Here is an 18616-nt window from a genome sequence, read left to right on the forward strand (position 1 = left end):
TACACACACACACACTCTTACACCCTATACACATGCTGGTGAAGGCATAGAAAAAAGAAAAGTATACTGGGAAAACTTGGATAGCTTGTTGTTGGCCGAATTGTTGGTGTTGGTGTTAACATGGTTTATCCTTTTGACGGGTTCATCATCATCATCATTATCATCAGGAACATTATCGACATCATCAGTTAACGGACATCTGGCAGATTGAGTAAATAACCGTAGGGTAAAAATCTGCCTGCCATGCATAAAGTAAACTATTTAATGGTCTTTCGATTTGGATCGTTGTGCCATAAACGCATTTGCCTCAATTGCCCACAGCTCGGGGCTCAAGCGGAAATCGAAAACTGTTCTTGGGAGAATGGCCAGTAGTTGTGGTGGTTGACATTGTGTGGATTGAATGATGGTGATGGTGGGTTCTATCGAGGCCAAGAATTGTTAGTGGTGTTGCCTTTTTGCCTCGACAGCCTGTCTGTGTGTCTGCCTTCTTGTGTCGACTTTGAACTCATTTGCTTTGCGCAATTTGCCTTGACAGGTGGCATCTTCATTTTATTTTTGTCCTCCTTTCTTGTTGCCATCGCCTCCTTTGACTTTTGATTTCGTTTCAAGTTCTTGGCATTCATGCAGGTGAGGCAAGCTAAGCAAGCTGGCAATAATGCAAATGACTTTTGCTTTCGTGTGACCCACAAGGATGTGCTTACTAGAGCAGTCGAGGAGGTGCTTTCACGTTTGCCTTTTCCTTTGTTGGATTCCCAAATACCTTTTTTTTGTTGCTTTTCCATCATTTACCCTATACCCAATAAAAATAAAAAGGTATATTGAAATCTGCAAAATTTGTGCATGGAAGAGGCAGAAGACATGGAAGAGTCGAAATTGGTCAGATCTTCTCTATTTACTTAGTACTGAATCCCATCCAAATATCTATGTATATATAATATGAAGATAAGCCTTTGTAAACAATAGGGTATTTTAAGCTTTGGTTATTATACCCTTGCAGAGGGTATTATAAAATTGGTCAGATGTTTGTAACGCACAGAAGGAGACGTTTCCGACCCCATAAAGTATATATATTCTTGATCAGCATGAGAAGCTAAGTCGATATAGCCATGTCCGTCTGTCCGTCTGTCCGTCTGACCGTCTGTCCGTCTGTCCGTCGGTGCGTACGCGTTTTACTCAGCCATCTTAAGAGCTATCGGGATGAAATTTTTTTTGGGAACTTTTTTTTACCCGGGTGAGATAAAGTATGAAAATCTTTGGGATCTGACTACTATATCATATAACTCTGGAACAAAAATTTTTGCAAAAATTGGAGTATCCCCATGAAATTTACCAATATAATAGAATTTGATATAAAATCTCATATCCCAAAATTTGACCCTGATCGGATAAATAGAACACAAGTTACAGTCTATATAAATCGGTTCAATCGCTGCCGGCAGCTCTGCTTGCTGCCTACTACGTCATCATCAAATCAACAGAGCACATGCATACACACACAGACGCAACGCTACATAAACTGTATGTGTATGCGTGCGTTGCTTTGCTTAGGGAATGAGGGAAGAAGAAGAACAAATTGTACATAGTATGAAGAGTAAAATTGTTTTGTTTGTATATTAATGAATTGAGTTGCAGAAAACAAATTTTGAACATGTGAAATTATTATTGTCAAGGACTGCAAGGGTATATAAACTTCGGCATAGCCGAATTTAACTTCTTTGATATTTTTTTATTACGTTGGTGTCGCTGACACTTTTATTTTTAGAAGTAAGCATGGAAAAGTTTTCTTATTTTTTTCTTTTATATGTTTATTACTTTGGGACAGCTTTGTTTGATGTTTGCCAGGGCCAAGATACAAAGCGTCGTATGCTTAATATGTACATACATATATGCTAAAGGGAAGGCTTAACTGATGGTCTTGGCTTTGGACAAAGGCAGAAACAATGACAAAGAAAGGAATTTAAAGAGACAGAAAGAGAAGGTAAAACCAATGCATATTCTATTTGGAAATACTGGGCAAAAGATTTATTAGACTCATTTGCATGCGAAAAAGGTTTTCATGTGCGTGAATATGACTTCAAATTGATATCTGATTTACTTATGTATTCAGGTAAGGATTTCGTTTTGAATGGGATGAAATACACAAGAGTCTTATCAGTCAGAAATATCGTCCATTCATGGCAATGGAAAATGTTCAAATCTTAAATTCAATTAAAAAAAGTTGAGTTCACATGTGAAATGCAATCAATGGATATGGAAATTCAGCTTTCAAGTCGTCTAACATTATATATTGCTTTCAATTTCATAATCAAATATTTTTCTCTTTTGGAATTTTGTATCCCATATCAAAATTCGTCGACTGCTTATCTTTAGCCATATGCTACATAATATTTGGCATAACTTTAATTTTCGCTTACCCAGCGGAAGCTCATCTTTGTCTCAGCTTTGTTCCCTTGCCCATTGACAGCTGTCAGCTTAGAGCTACAACTTTCATACTATATATGCAGTATCCCATTTGTCTCTTCTTGGAATCTACTACACACTACACCCCAGCATATCTGTATATCCCAAGGCAAACATTAAATATTTGTTCTCGGTCATATGTATGTATGTACAAAAAATCACTCGCTACTTTTAGAGAGTCCAGACAGACAGTGGAGGCAAAATAAGAGAGAAGAACGAACATACATAAAAGCAAAATTCAATTAAATTTCGAACAAGTTTTGTATCAACACATTTCTATTTTAATGGATTCCATGGCATATTAAATATGTATGTAATTTTCACTGCCAATATCAATGCATTGGCAATCACTGGACAGATAGAATAAGGCACCTTACAGTAGAAACAGATTCTGGCTAAATTCCCAAAGGTAGGCCTACTGAAATTTTCATTTTCACACTTCAGAAATTTTGAAGTCCGCATAAAGAGAATAAGGGAAACGGATAAAAAGCCAGACATCTATTTGAATATTAATGCTCTTTAAGAACTTTGTCATAAGAAGTTTAAAGTTAAATTGAAAACATAATAAAATATTCATGTTTGTACGATGAACATGAACTAAATTTTGCAGTTGTTTGTGACTTACTCTGTTTATGTAATCTTTTCATTAACACAAATGTAATTGTTGTGGCTTTTAAGGACTGTCTCGTAAAAGCATATCATCTTTCGCCCCTAGGCAATCTATCCACTTATACACAAGTTCGCATTTCATTTCCATGTCTCTTTTAATATTTACACAGTTTCATTTTCTCTACTTTATTTCTTTTTATTGCTATTACTGTATTTGTGTACTGTTAACGCTTCGCTTAACATAAACACCTAGCTAGGCATGTCTCCCCCACTTATTCCCTATTCCCTTACATCATCATTCGTCGTCCCCATCGTTCATTCTTTTTTTTTTTTTTTGATTTAGCTAGAGGCATCTTTTTCTCCAGCAATTGACATTCCCCTTATGAGACACATAAAGCGGCGAATGCTTCGATTTTGCTTTCTATCACCGCTCGTTCACTTTCATTCACCATTCAGGAATCATCATTAACTTGAGCACTCTATTTTCATTTTCACGTATACTTCGTTTCTATTCTAGGATTCATTAAACTCCCTAACTCTGTGGAAGCTTACACAAATTGCTTTGTTTCCGTTGCTTCATTACATGATGCTTTAACGATTCATTATGCTCATTGTTTGTCTATTACGAGAGCTTTTCTTCTAGTCCTTACTTTTTCTTTTTGTTGTTCTTGGTGTTGGTGTTGGTTTTATTGTTGTTGGCTCTGTCAGACTGGCGTGTGTACGCTTTAAATGTCGGCAAAAGTTTTTTTTTTTTTTCAAATAGATTACAAAGCACTTGTAATACCTTTTTGGCTCTTGTTATCGTTGTTTGTGCATTGCAAAGTTATTGCAACTTTGTTGAACTAGCCCTTCTCAAAAACTTTATTGATGAGCATTCAGGATTTCAGTTACACTTAAAGTTGCAGTTGAAAATATTCCTTTCTCACAAAGTTTCGAGGAAAACTTCGAGGGCGAACTTAGAATTCAAACTGATTGAAAATGCAATGAAAAAAATTGTTGCATCTTTTAGGCGCAAGCGAATGATGTTGCGGAAATAGGATGGAAATTTATATTAAAAATAAAGAAACAAATTCTAGAAAAGTGTGCTTGTTGTTTAAGTTGCAGAAATTTTTAATGTTGCTGAGATAGTTACTTTGTCTAATAGCATGCTGTCAGCTTAAAATTGGCTGCGAGCAAAAATGTAAATAATAAATCAACTTAATTTAAACGTCAATTACGCAACTATTTTTTATGTGTAACTTTGACACAACAATTTAAAACTGTTTAAGTTGATTTTAGTTCTCCCCACTTGTGGTTGCCCAACTGAGTTGTTGTCCAATCAAATTATGATGAAACTTTTTAAAAACAAACCCATCCGTTCAATAAAAACAGAAATGCTCTTTTTTTTGTGTCTTTACCCCAATCCTATATCACTTTCAAGGTCATTAGCCATGCAATCAATACATATAACCCAAATCGAGTTTACTAGAAGAAGACACGACCTGTCAACAGAGAGTTCCCAACAGTTGCCAGCAGCAGTTGCGACCAGTTCATTTAGCATATTTCCTAACCAATTTGTAGAGGGGACAACAACAACAGCAACAATAACAATAGCAAAAACAACAACAATGCACAAAGATATTACAAACTTTTCTTTATGGACATAAAAGGTTTCGCTCGTTTGCCCAAAAAAACAGGATATTTTGTTCTTCATCCTAACGTCCTTTTTTTTTTGCGGGGGGTGGGGCTGTGGGTGGGTAAGGCCATAATAAAATAAAATTACAAGATGTCGACGCTGGCGAGTTGAGCATGTGAGACATGTATGTATGGTCTACCGCCGCCTATGCGCCTCCATCCCCATCTCCATCTCCGTATCCAGTTCCGCCTGGCATATTTCATCTTTATGGTTTTGTTTTTCTTTGGCCGCACACATATTTTTAAGACATTTATGTGAAGGCCACAAGACATTGATAAGTACACATACATACACATTCTATTCTCTGGAGTCATATGCAGATGCTATGGACTTGACGACCATCAGGCCAAGTGACTGTATTATAAATTTCACAAAATGCAATTTCAAATTATTATAGGACTACATACTTTAGTTACTTTATTTCATTGTGAACTTTCAGCAACTATTGACAATAATATTAAAATATTTATTAAGTTGAAAACCTTTTTCGGAAAAAGGGAATTTTATGTGCCTCTCCATAAAAACTTTTGCCAACTATTGACAACTTTTACTTTGACTTTATTGCAAGAAAACCGATGACCAAGAAAGACCCCGCTTCACATAATATAAAAATCAAATTTTCTCTATTGCTACATAGATGCTGGCAACTTTTTGAATGTTTTTTGTTTTTGGTTTTTTGTTGCATGTTATTGTCTGTTTATTTTGCATGTTTTCTGTTAGCCAAAAAGGAACTGAAATACCATTTGAAAAGCCGAAAGTCAAAACCACAAAATGCTTGTGACTTGTTGTTTTCGTTGTTTTTGTTGTTGTTGTTGTGTGAAAGCTTTTCCCTCTGAGTGCAAGTGGTAAGTGCAATGTGTGTGTAGAATTTAATATACTCTCGGTTGTCGCTTTCATGGAAACAAAAAACTTTTCGCATAATTTTCACAATCAAGGCACACACAGGACTAAATTCACATAGAAACAAACATACATACATAAGGGGAAAAAAGTCGTGCAAAAGGTGGAGCGTCGGCGAAGCGGGGGTGGGGCCAAATCTTAATATCCTTCCACTTCAACCACTTTCAGCAACTTTTACCAACTGTTTGTGTCAGGCTCTCCCAACCAGCCATTGTATTTGTGTTCTCGTTCTGCCACCAGAAAATTGCACAAGAAGGATATGTGTATTAGTCATTTAATGCCTGCCCAAATCTTTGAGCAGTCCAAAGCGTTGGCGGCGTTTGCGTCTTTTTTGGATTCACGTTAAAAATAGTCTAGCAGGAACTTTTGCACAAGGACACAAAAACTTTGCCCTTCAATGGCAATTATATTTAGATTTATGCATAATTTAAATTGCCCTGCCATTACAAGTTTCTCCCTCATACTGAGTATCTGTAGCTAGGCAAGGTACATAAGTTAAATCAGTCAGCATTTGCTTAACTCGATATTTGTTGATATAGATTTACCATCATTCTAATATAAGTTAGCATGAGGCCTTTTAACTCATTTACAGGGTATTTCCAAGCCGAAACACGACCTATCTTCTTATTTTATTGTGGGCGAAATGATTTAATTTTGTGATTATAAATTCAAAGCCAATAATCTAAAATTGCAATTCTATGTAATTGTAAGAAGAAAACACTTTTTTTTATGATTAGATCAGTTTGTTATATTCTTTTTAATGTGGGTATGACGAAGTATTCGACTAAAGTAGATACCACTTACTTGATAAAAACAAAATTGCTGACATGTGTCAATTTCGATGTTTGTATTTTCATCCAGTGCAAAATTTTTGTTTGCTTGGAAAACTTTCACCCCCCTCGACTGAATACTCAAACGCATTTTGCTGACATGGGCAGTTAGATAAACAAATGTAAATGAAAATTACAATTTATGCATAGGATGCCCTGTTTTCATAAACCAAACACAATCTTCCATTTTATTTTCCTCATGTCTATGGCAGTTTTGTATCTGTTATCGACATACTTAAACACATACATACACACATATATGAGATTTCCTTTTTAGTGTCTGTTGTAATATGAACAGTCAATAGTCAAAACAAAGCTTAAATTAATTCAAATTAAACTTGTGCTAATTGAGTTTTATGATAGTCCTTTAAAATTGTAGTTCAATTCTGATGCAATCAATAGCAAAGATTTAAAAGTTGGTCCTTCATTTAAATTAAACTTATTTTAAATATGATTTAATCTGAGATTTAAACAAAAGGCAACTTAAAAGTTTGACTTTCGTTTAAATTCAATTTTAATAATTCTAAAAATGAATTGATACATATTTAGTTGCCCTTACAGAAAAGGCAACCAACCAGACAAGTCTTACAATTTTTTTTTTTTTATAACAAATATTTTTAATGTGTAAAATTTAAGCTTTATATAAATAGAAAAGAAATAATAATTATATTTATATATGTATGTATGTATCATTGATATTTTAAGTCTCTTTGACTTATTCCATAAAATATTTAAACTAAATTCTTTAAATGATATTAGGCATTCAAACTCTGAGAGACCATCTACTTGCCCAGGGAATGTAAAGAAGGCATCGTGGCATGGCCATGGCTTTGTGTGTACTAAGTGACAGGATATTAAATGATAACGGCCAAGAAAACAGCGCTAAAGAAAATCTATGGACTGCTTTAGAGTTACCTTGACGTAGTCAGGTAAAATGTAAAGCAATTTTGTGTGGGTGAATTGGTGGAGTGGGTACTAGAGAAGGGATTGGGTGGGCTACTTTGGCAATTTAACGCCACTAATCGAGTGACTTGATAGGAATAATTCCAATTTGGCTATGTCGCGGCATCGTCGCAAAACCGTTAAATATTTATAAGCAAGTCTTTGAAATTATAGAAAACAGCTGAAGGCCTAAACGTGCTTGGCATTTTATTTGAGCATAATGTTATATAATTTTCGGTCGCTATGCTGTCTATAATTATTTATAATTCACGTGCCGTGTAGTCGAGTAGAGGCAGAAGGAGCACCAGAACCAGGACCAGCACCAGCACCAGATGCTTAGCCAAATACTGGATACTCATATCTACATAGGTACTTATATACATATATAACGCATACGCCGCGTTGTCAGTCAAGGGGCAAGCACGTGCAAGGTCGCCGCGTTTGTTGACTGAGTAAAAGGACGAAGAATTAGACCAAGTATAGGAAGAGGCAGACAAGCAGAACAAGAAGCGGAGATGGAGAAGGAGCTTGTCACGCAAATGCGTCGCTTGTTGTCGCCTGACCCTCAGCTCGTCAGTGACAAAACAAGAGATACAAATACGATATGATGTTTCATTTGAATTTGTCCTACGTGGGCGTTACCCGAAAATGAAATATGACTTGACAATTCCGCAATGCTGTCGCTCAACAGTTGCTCTTCCTTTTGCCCCAGCTGTTTTATGACCTTGTTGTTGTTTGCCGTGCCGCTTCAAATGCTAAACTAGTTGACCAACTTTTAGGATCGTTAATCAAGTTAAAACCAAAGAGTGAAACTGAATCCAAGCTTGGACTCGCTGTCAGTGCCAAAGCTTGATAAATGGAGTGTGGCAATGCGGTAGTAGAAATAGTAGTAGTAAGCCTTCTTGTATTGAATCAAGCCTAGATCTCGAAATGCAGATTTGATGGCCATTTAAATAAGAAGAAAAAACAACTATTTGAATAAAAATAAAAAGTTATTTCGGCCATTTAATATCGTCGTTTTCAATATGCATACACTAACTGACATGAGTTGATTGATTGTCTTAAATGTCCTTGACATTTAGTTAAAGCCTTTAATTTGCATTTTCTTTAATGTTTCAATTTAATTCAATGGTTTTGCATCCGACTGAATGAAGCAAATTTTGTTTAACTATACTCCAGCCAAATGCAAACCCAGTTGACAATTCAATGAGCATGCTGATAAAAGGAGATCCGCATTCGTTTTTCTTTTGCTTCTTCTTCTTTTTTCTCTGTATTTTCTTTCTTCCTTCCTATCCTTCATGCGCTTAAGGCTGCACGTGAACGTGGCGTATATAAAAAAAAAAAATGAAAAAAAACTGTAGCACGCTTTCTAGATACGCTGCAGTGGGTCTTCCTTGCTATGACTTGTGGCAATTTTCGCACACTTTGCAATGTCAACGAAGGGGTTTGTGGAATAAAGGATGGGGGAGGGGGTGGCACATAAATTACATGCCACTTACTTTGCGCTTCGCCCAATGCCGGCAAAATGAACTTGCGGCCACTTAAGCTGAAAGATTGCTGCGACATAGCTGGGTTAAGTGGGATGGTGGCTCATAAGAGATGACAAGTGGCAGCTAGCAACAATTGTAATGCAAAGTGCTTACTTAACTGAGCCAAATTAAATATTAAATTGACAACATCCCACTAATAGCGGCAACTATAAAATATGCATTCTTCAATCCATTAGCAGGCAAGTAGACAAATACTAAAAATACAAAAACAAAAGGAAAAAAACAAACGGCTTGTCCTTCAGGGACTAAGCCAGAAGGGAGGGAAAGTGGCAGGTGGTAAGAATTGCATGCAAACAATCAATGGATAAATAATTACACAGTCATTGCTTAGCCACCGATAAAAGTTCACATGCAATGTCTGAATAACATTGGCTTGGGCTCAAAGTAATTCCATGTATTCCCATTCTGAATGTGGAAAATTTTCTAGCATTGCTTGGCCAATTCCAAATGATTATTTGATAAGAACTTTAGCCATTCGTTCATTTGGCACATAATGTATTAATTTTCTTTTTAAAAGCCGTTTTGTCAGTTTGTCGAGACAAACAGTAAGTGGTACCCTTTACCTCGCAACCATATCTATCTTGCCCAGTCTCAATTGTTTTGGCATTGACTGTCAAGGTAAGTCCAAGTGAGAGTCTCGGTCTTGGACTTGGTTTTGAGTTAGCTGTGTTCTTTGTCCTCGCTCTCAGACTCGTGCATTTCTGCATACGATATCAGGTGAAGGTGCAAGTGGCGTGTTCTACTACTACTACTACTACTGTAACTACTTTGTGGTTGGCCCTCTGTTCCACTGCAGTGTTTATTTTCTGGCAAATGTCAGTTTGTTTCTATGTATATTCATATTTATATCTGTGTATACGTTACACCTCTTCTTTCCCATTACTCTTGTCTTCCAAAGCTTAGTTCCACTTAGCCTTGAAGCTATTTGCAATTTATAAAATTGATCGTTTTAAGTCAAATATTATTAGACTAATGGCTTTCTCCATTTTGTAATTTTTTTGTGTTGGTTTTTTGTTATACCAATGAAAAGCACACTTGTATGTATTGAGTACTTATCGATTAAAAGGCTTGAATTGGTTCTGACAATTGGCAAACAGATATGTTTTAATATGAGATAAATTTATATCTAACCAAATCGATTTAGTATTTTATAGCATATATTGCTTTGCTTTAGATTAGATCCCAAATAACGCCCACAACACTTAATTTAGTTCACATGAGCACATTTCATTTCTAAATACTTCATTATATGAATGTAGTAAAGGAATGGAATGCAAATTGGAATCTCTTTTCAACCCTTACAGTGAACTCTGTGAAGCACTTTCCCCTTGCCTTATATATGTATATAGCGTAACAAAACGACTTCCGCTTGATTTACAACTACATTTGTAAGTAGTAGACACAAAACACTTAACAGCTAAAAAGGACTTTGCATAAGTAATCAGGCAGACACACGCGCTAACTGGAACGTCGCGTCTTAACTCTGAACATATGCATAATACTATGTATATGTATATTTGTATGTTTGTATGTATATGTATAGATAGGCAACTTTAAGATGGCGCGAAAGGAATAATCGTAACTAGAAGAAAACCGGAAGAGAGAAGCTAAAACTAAAGCGTTGTCAGCGGTATTCAGCCAAGCGAAAGCTGGTTGGCCTGGCCCTGGCTTTTCACACATAACTGCACACACGCATTCCCAGACATCATGAAAGGATACACACATACACACACAAGTAACGCATATATATTTCTAGAGAGGGAATGCGAACGAATGAGAGACAACTTGATTGATGTGCGGGTGCAAAACAAGAGCACATGCTCCTTTTGACTGACCACAGAGGCATAGAGAAACCAACAAAAAATTCCCACACTGATTGGCAAAAAGGGTTTGGCCACAACCACGGTCACGCTCCAGTTCTACCTACGTCATATAATGGTATTTTAAAAAACAACAAGAACCATTGCCACATGGTTACAGGGCAACATGGTGGCAACTTCATTACGTTACTTCTGTGCGACTTGTGAGCTTTGTTGCCTACTGACCAAAAATTAATTGGCTGCTCTGTGTTAGCCGACAGCTGCCATTTTCTGGCTGCCATTTACTATGCGCAGACATGTCAATTTTCTCAGTCCAAACGAAAGCAGCCACCATCTGCCAGCCTCCTACTGATTGCGAGTGCCTCAGTGTGGCACAGGTAGCTTAAAGATTTATGATAAAGCCAACTAGGTCCTGAATGAGCGCAAAGCCCGCCGAAATAAGAAAGAGCAGATGAGGATGAAAACTTTATCAAACTTTTGCTTTGACTTTGACTTTGGTATTGGCTCATTGCGGCTCGTTTATCTATGAAATGAATGAATCTGATTGCCAAAGGCCCCAAAAACGCAAAAGCCGAATGTTACGAATGTTCCGAATAATGCCTTCAACTTGATTTCGCAGATTTGTACCTTAAAGAGAAATGAGTGGAAACCAAGAGACAGCAATGTAATAGAAACGAAAGAAATTCTGTTACTTAACTATCAAAATCAACTTAGATAGTATAAAAAAAAATTGGCTAATTTGTAAACACATTTCAACGACTTGGCATCGAGTATTTGAGGGCGAATTCAAAGTTCAAAGTGGGGAAAATTGGTCTGACATCGCTTTTGTTTAAAGCTGCTCCACCATCCACCAATTCCCCTAGCGGATGAATTACGTTGTCTCCCCACTCAGCTCCTAGCCCTGCCTAGGTAACTGTGTGCGTGTCGGAGCTTATGCTCTAGCTTAAGCGCTTAAAATGCTTTTTGACAACGGCAACAACAACAACAATAACAACAATAACAATAACAACAACATAAACAACAACCAAACCAGAGCTTGAGAAGCAACCAGAATGATAAATTTGTTTTGCTCCCACTTTTCATTGCTGTTTTTGTTGTTGTTGAATATTTCTTCTGTTGTTTTATTTTTTAGCTAAGCCACGAGCTGCCTAGCTGCCTAGCTGCCTAGATGCTATTTCTATCTTAAGTACAGTTATCTGTCCATTTTTGTCCCTAGTATCAGTCTCATTCCATCTTTGTATAAGTATGTGGTGGTGTCTGTGTAAAATTTCATAGTCTACTTTTTGGGGCACCAGAAAACAGTAAAAATCGCAGCCTCGCCAATTTGCGCTCAATTAATTTTGATGTATTTTTGCTTTTGCATACTTTTTCCTTTTTTTTTTGGTTGAGGTTGATGTTTTATTTTCTTTCCTTTCCTTTCTCTGTCTCTCTCTCTGTTTGCGGCTGTCTTTGTGTTTATCATCATCCGTCGTCCTCCGGTTAATTTATTAAGCCGCAAAACATTTTGCATATCGTTTTACATTAACTTAAAAAATTCAACGCACCAGAGGACCCAAAAACGTTTCAATGTAATTCAATTTGCTGCTATTTTGCCTTCATTGCTGGTGGCATTATTCCCCATTGGGGTGAAGGTCAGAGCCAGGGGGACGAGTCAGAGACGCTGGCAGTGGCAATTGTGGGGCGTGTCAGTACAGATGTCTGGCCACCGTCACGTCGCGTATTTTGATGCCTTTGAATTAATTGCGTTTACAGTTATTAATTAACTGGCATTTTATGCAGATTTTTCAATCGAATTAATTATGCAATAATTATGTAATCATAATTTACGCATTTCCATTTATGTACATTTACATACTGCACCAGCGCATTGCACGCCGGAAATATACCAGGACCCTGGAGTTTTAATTGAATTCTTCTCATGGTCAGTAAGTAACTTGTATGTATGTTAACATAATGTTAATGTCACTTGATATTAATTAGATAAATACGTACTCGTCTGATTGTAAATTGTTAAGCAAGATGAGTACCAGTATTTTTCAAGTATTTAAACAAACTTATTTCTTTTGAAAATCGATTTCAATATTTTCCAATGGAAACTATTTATCTGAAGAGATGTACAAAAGTTGAATAAGAGAGAAGTTTAATAGTTTACGTTTCTTTTCTATAACTTTTCTCCTTCACCCACATATTCTTTAGTTTATTTCGGAAAAGATCTCTTGACAGCATTCAAATCCTGCCAACGTTTTTATTTGGCTTTTGCTAGAGCCAAAACTTGAGTGGATCTGCAGACTGGAATATTTTTCACACTTGATATAGCAAGCAGCCATTTGTTTGCACTGCACCTCACCTTACCGTTGCTTCCACTGCCATTTTAAGTGCCAAGTGTATGAGTCTGTTTGTGCCTGTCTGCCTGAATGTGTGCCAGGTGTGTAGTATACATATGATGTTTGTTTGAATGTGGGTGTGCGTCTGTGCTCCTTGTTTGTGTGTGTAATGGCTCCCCAAAGCGCACAAACAAACGAAATTGTCATCATCGTTGTGCAAGTGCAACAGCTGGTGTAGAGAAAGGAAAGTCACAAAAAGCTGCTACTACTCCTGCTGCTGCTGCTGCTGCTCATCCGCAGTAGAAGATGCCTCAAAGCTATATTTTGCCTCGTTCGTTTGCAGCACCTAATGCAATTTTTATGCTGCACTGCCTCGACTGATGGCAAAGCTGCTAAAAACGCTTCCGTTTTTGCCTTGCTATTGTTTTTTGCTTCTCAAAGCCAACGACGCGCTTATTAAATTGTCTTCCCGGCTCTGTATATAACAGTCATTCTCTATCTCTAGCCCTATCTCCATCTCTCTCTCTCTCTCTCTCTCTGGCTTTCCTTTAGTTTTCCATCCCTGTCACTAACCGGGTATAAGTTTGATCAAAATATGCGGTGTGCAGAGTATCCTCTTATTTCTTTTTCTTCTCTGTATTACCAGGGCAACAACTTCATTATATTCATCGTGCCAGAACAGAGACACACATACACACACACACAAACACAGATACTAAGCTTCGGTCATGGTTCACCTTAAGCATGCCTTTGTGTGGCTTGTCCTTATTGATTGCAGGCAAACTGCACATTTGTGCATTACGATGGTCACATAGGATAAGGCTTTTGTTCGCATTATTTTATCATATTTCAGGCAGGAGTCAGTTTAATCAACATATCTACCGATAATTCTATATTGCATAGAAATAGTACTTTTTGATTAGCTTTAACTTTAATTATGTTAAATTGAATCGAAATTGTAGTTGGTGTATCAGACTTGCAACAATACTCAGGAGCAAGCTCTTTTGTGATTATCTCCATTGAATTTCTATTCATTCTTTGCCATTATAAAGCTTCTCAAATATTTTATCACTCACCTTTAACCAGCGTAAGAATGCCTAGAGGCATGACAAGAACGGCCACCATGAGATCCGTGATGGCCAGCGACATTAGAAAGTAGTTTGTTACATTTTGTAAGCGACGCTCCCAGGCAATCGCCAGGCAGACAAGAATATTACCAGCTGCCGTGCCCAAGACCAGGACAAGAGCCAATAGCGCCCAATAGTTGTTGGCGTCGAAGGGAGGCTCCTCCGTCGTTAAGGCTGGCAATGTGCTGACAATGCTGATGTTGACATCGGTTGCATTCCACTTGCTTAGCTGATAATCACTGAAATTGCCAAATGGCTGCCTCTTCTCCTCCTTCGCCTCCTGCCACACCAGTAGATTCTGCAGCTGCTCCACGCTCGTTTCCAGACTGCTCCAATCTAAATCACTGTCACTTTCGCCGCCTCCGCTGTCGTTGTAGGAACCAAACGATGTATAGACATCCTCTTCCATGTTCCCAGCTAAACGCAGACAATTATTTCTTTTGTGTTCGTTCTCTACTCGGTTTGCTCTGTTTGCACTTGTTGTAATGATTTTCGATGTGAAAGCCTCATGCTAATTAGCCTGCGCATATGCAACAAAAACTCAACAGCAGCAAAAAAAAAAAAAAAAATAAAGTAAAAAAATATTCCCAGAAAACAAGTTGCACGCGCCAATTCAAATTGCGAATGTAAAATTGCCGGAAACTTTAGCTGCGGAAATAAGCGAGGGACGGAGGGGGAAAAGAATATAGGAAAATTCCAAAAGTAGGCAAACAGACGACAAACTAGAAGTGCTAGTGATTCACGTATTGGATCGTTTATATTTCTGATGGTGTTGCTTGCTCAGGGTATTCCGGGAACGATGGCAACCAACCGGATATTGGTGGCAAACATTTTATGGCACAAAATCGCCGGAAGTTGGTGCTGCAAAAGAGAAAGAGAAACGAAATGAAATGAGAATGTGAATATGAAGGAAAACTATTTCATAATTTGGAAAATTTTCTATATAAAAAAGCCATAAATGCTGTCAACGATATAAACTAGTTGATTAGTTAGTTAGTGAGTAATCAGTGAAAACAACTGTGTAAACTACCAGCATAAACTATCTGAAACTATCTAGATTTAGCATTTTATACTTACATTTCAAAAGTGTATCAAATGTGTTGTTTAAGGTGAAATGAAAACTGCTTATGGTGCTGTCTTTTTTTTTTTTTGGGATACTTGTTGGTAAACTCGTTGGCACGTTTAGTAAGTCGAGATATAGATAACCTGCATATGGGTGTAATAAAATGATTGTTCTTGCTTGTCTTGATGACATGTGTCACGTAAAGAGTCCACTACCACATTTCAACTCTAGCGTATTAAACTAATCCAGGCATTGAGTGCAAAAATTGTCAGTAAAGTAGTCGTAAGTAGATCTGTTTATTTACTGCGGTCTGATGGCATTTATTTTAATCATGTTGCCTTGACAATCAGAACGCTTAATTCAGACAGTCTGTGTTCAGCTAAAAGTCATAATAAAGCCATATTTATAAATTATAATTAATGGGAGGCAATAAATTAGCCACATTCCTAACCATCACTCTGCGTTTACGTTCTGGTCGATTTACGTTGCGCTGGTGAAATAAATTGAGGACATAATTGTATTTGATTTTCCAGAGACTAACCGGAGAAGAATATACATATACTATAGAAAAGCTACATACATACACACATTTGTATATGAAACGGGTTTGAATAATCGAAAACCAAATCAAAATTGATATTGATAAGCAACAATAACAGAAAATCAAATCAATTTCCCTTTTGGCGTATGTCACAAACATGGATAATTAATTGAGACATATTTCACGCCGAAGCATAGACAAAAATCAATATACAAGAGAGTCGATTTCAGGTAGGGTCAGAATAAGATTGCTTGAATATTAACCAAAAACCAGCAATAGAATGAAATAAAATGAAATGAAATTTATTCGCACAAACAAAAGCAAAGTCCACTAAAACAATGTACAAACCGCAAAGGCATAGTTAAGTTTGGGTCGGGATAGCGACCCACTGTCATGGGAAGTACACACAGGCAAGTGCCCTTATTTTGTTTGCTTGGTGGGCTACTTTTGAGGCTGACCAGTTTAGGTTTGGGTCGATTGGTCAGTATATACATGGCCATGGATAAGCCGCAACAACAATACGAGGAAAACAATGTACAAAACATTGAGCAGGGAAAAGCAGAGTCAAAGCCAGAGTAAACCGAGCAGTAGCAGTTAGGAAAAGGACCTCAACTCGACAACACCTTGTTGACTTTACGAGTGGCTGGTCGACCCGATCCGTTCATGTCCCCCTACACCCGTCCATGTGGCCTACTCCTGCAGACCTCCTGCCTGAACAGCTGTCTGCACATTCTGTCAAATGTTCAAGTGTCAATGTTGTTGTTAATTAATTTTCCTGACTGACTGATGCATGCCAATAGATAAGAGGACTCTACAATACTCCAGGCTTGACCCTTGTCCAACCGGCTGCCTTGATAAACTGTTTGTTCGACATTGTTTTTGCTATTCCTATTGCTGCCGCTGCTGCTGCTGCTGCTGCAGTCGGCTAATGACAGTCAAACAGCTACTTCACTAGGACTTGGTTGTGTTTGTGTGTGTTTAAGTATTTGTAAGTGCTTAAATTTCCACAATTGCAACAGTTCTAGTTTTGTGGTCACTTTAACACAACATTCATTCATATGGGCTGGTCAACTGAAGGCTCAACGTCAAATACTTCAAACGCAAGGACTTTGAATTGCCATCCAAACATCAATGAGAGGCTCTTGCAAAAACTTACAAACTTATATTTACATACATAATAGATTTGTAATCATAAAAGCTTTAAAATACTTGTAGAAATTAATCAAACCAATTGACACATTGATTTCACAAGTAGTTTATTGAATTGATTATGTTTGTAAATATAATTAAACAATATTTCTTTGAGCTGCACTAAGCAATTATTTGTGAATGAGACTTGAAAGGTTTTTCTATTTATGCAACAGTTTTCAACAATAATTATACAAAATGGAGTAAATGGTATTAAGGTATAGAATAAAAGGTATCAATTGGTCGTATCCCATATCAAATCCATAAATAAATGGCATGTCAGCATAGCAGAATATCGAGTTCTGAGGGAACCCATAATTATTCTTTTTTTTGCGTTTCCTGACCGGACCGGACCGAACCATCACCAATGGAGGCCATTTGGACATGAATTGCACAAATGCCACAAATAACTTTGGCTTGGGGTTGTTACAACAAAAAGAAAGAGAACCTATAGAGTATATATATATATATAAATATATGTGTATATGAATATATATGTATATATATAGTCAGGCTGTATCAAATAAAAAGCAGCGCACCATTAGTCATATTAATCCCAGCAGAGTCATTAAGTCGTAAACCTGCTAAAGGTAGAAAAAGTGAAAGCCAAAGGCAGGCTTCGTGGCAAGTTGAATGAAAGTGAGGTTTTTCTTTATTTTTTTCTTTATTTTATTTTGTTTGCTGTTTGTCTGCCACTTCATTGATATACATAAAGCGAATATGTAGGTCAATTTCGGTTCTTTGCCGCCTGTCCTGAGAGTCAATACACGTTAATAAATAAAGCCTCTTTCAGATGTCTCAGGTTAAATATTTCATTTCGATAATGTGTTTTTAAGAATGGCCCAGAGAGGCAGAGCAAAAGAATGTTGGAATCATGTGTGAAGTGCTTAAGACAAATTAAAGAGTGAAATTTAAGCAAACGTAACTAATTTCAACACAACAGTTTCTATGCCATGCCATCTCAACATCACTACAGGTATCTATTTCACATTGTCTGCTGTATTTTCCATGAAAACCAAGTTTAAACCTTCAATCCGATCAGCATTTTATCTCAATTCCCAGTAGAGGATGGTTCATTCGCTTTGCCATTGCCCAGAGGATAAGTGCAACTAATCGCAAGCTCATTGCTCATCCTCTGCTTTACTCTTCGGCACATCTTTTATCTGCAGGGTAATCTGCCAGTCACACGCAAACACACGTCCACCCACCCACACACAAAACAGAAATCCCACACATCCACACCTTTTTATATACACTCACACACACTCTCACACAAACATGCATAGAACACTTAGAGTACATTACGCATACGCCACGTAAGGCCGATCTGAGCCTGGCCCTGGCCCTGGTCGTGGCTAATGTTCGGATGACTGACTGCCACTGCCTACAGGGCAAAAAACACAATGAGAGTTACAAGTACAACAAATGCTGTATAAATATTTGTTTAAAAATATCTCTCTCGCATGTCAACGGCAAGCGGCAACTGGGGAATTCTAGAGAAATTTGGAGAAAGGGAAAAACTGTGAGTAATGGAAAATCAGGTGCTTTACCTTTCTTACATTCTGCTTCCTGTCGTTTTTCTTTCTC

At 37.3% G+C, this 18616-nt stretch overlaps 1 protein-coding gene across 1 annotated transcript in view; it reads right to left on the minus strand.

Moving 5' to 3' along the window:
- 5-HT2B (5-hydroxytryptamine receptor 2B) overlaps positions 1–18616 on the minus strand; it is a 42207-nt gene that overhangs the window by 13095 nt on the left and 10496 nt on the right. Inside the window, exon 2 of the mRNA XM_068297048.1 lies at positions 14187–15098. Within this exon, the coding sequence (XP_068153149.1) occupies positions 14187–14646 (460 nt within the window). The 5' untranslated portion in view covers positions 14647–15098. The remainder of the gene's footprint in view (positions 1–14186; positions 15099–18616) is intronic.

The sequence above is a fragment of the Drosophila tropicalis genome, unplaced genomic scaffold, assembly GCF_018151085.1.
Source record: "Drosophila tropicalis isolate 14030-0801.00 unplaced genomic scaffold, ASM1815108v1 contig_859, whole genome shotgun sequence".
Classification (NCBI taxonomy): domain Eukaryota; kingdom Metazoa; phylum Arthropoda; class Insecta; order Diptera; family Drosophilidae; genus Drosophila; species Drosophila tropicalis.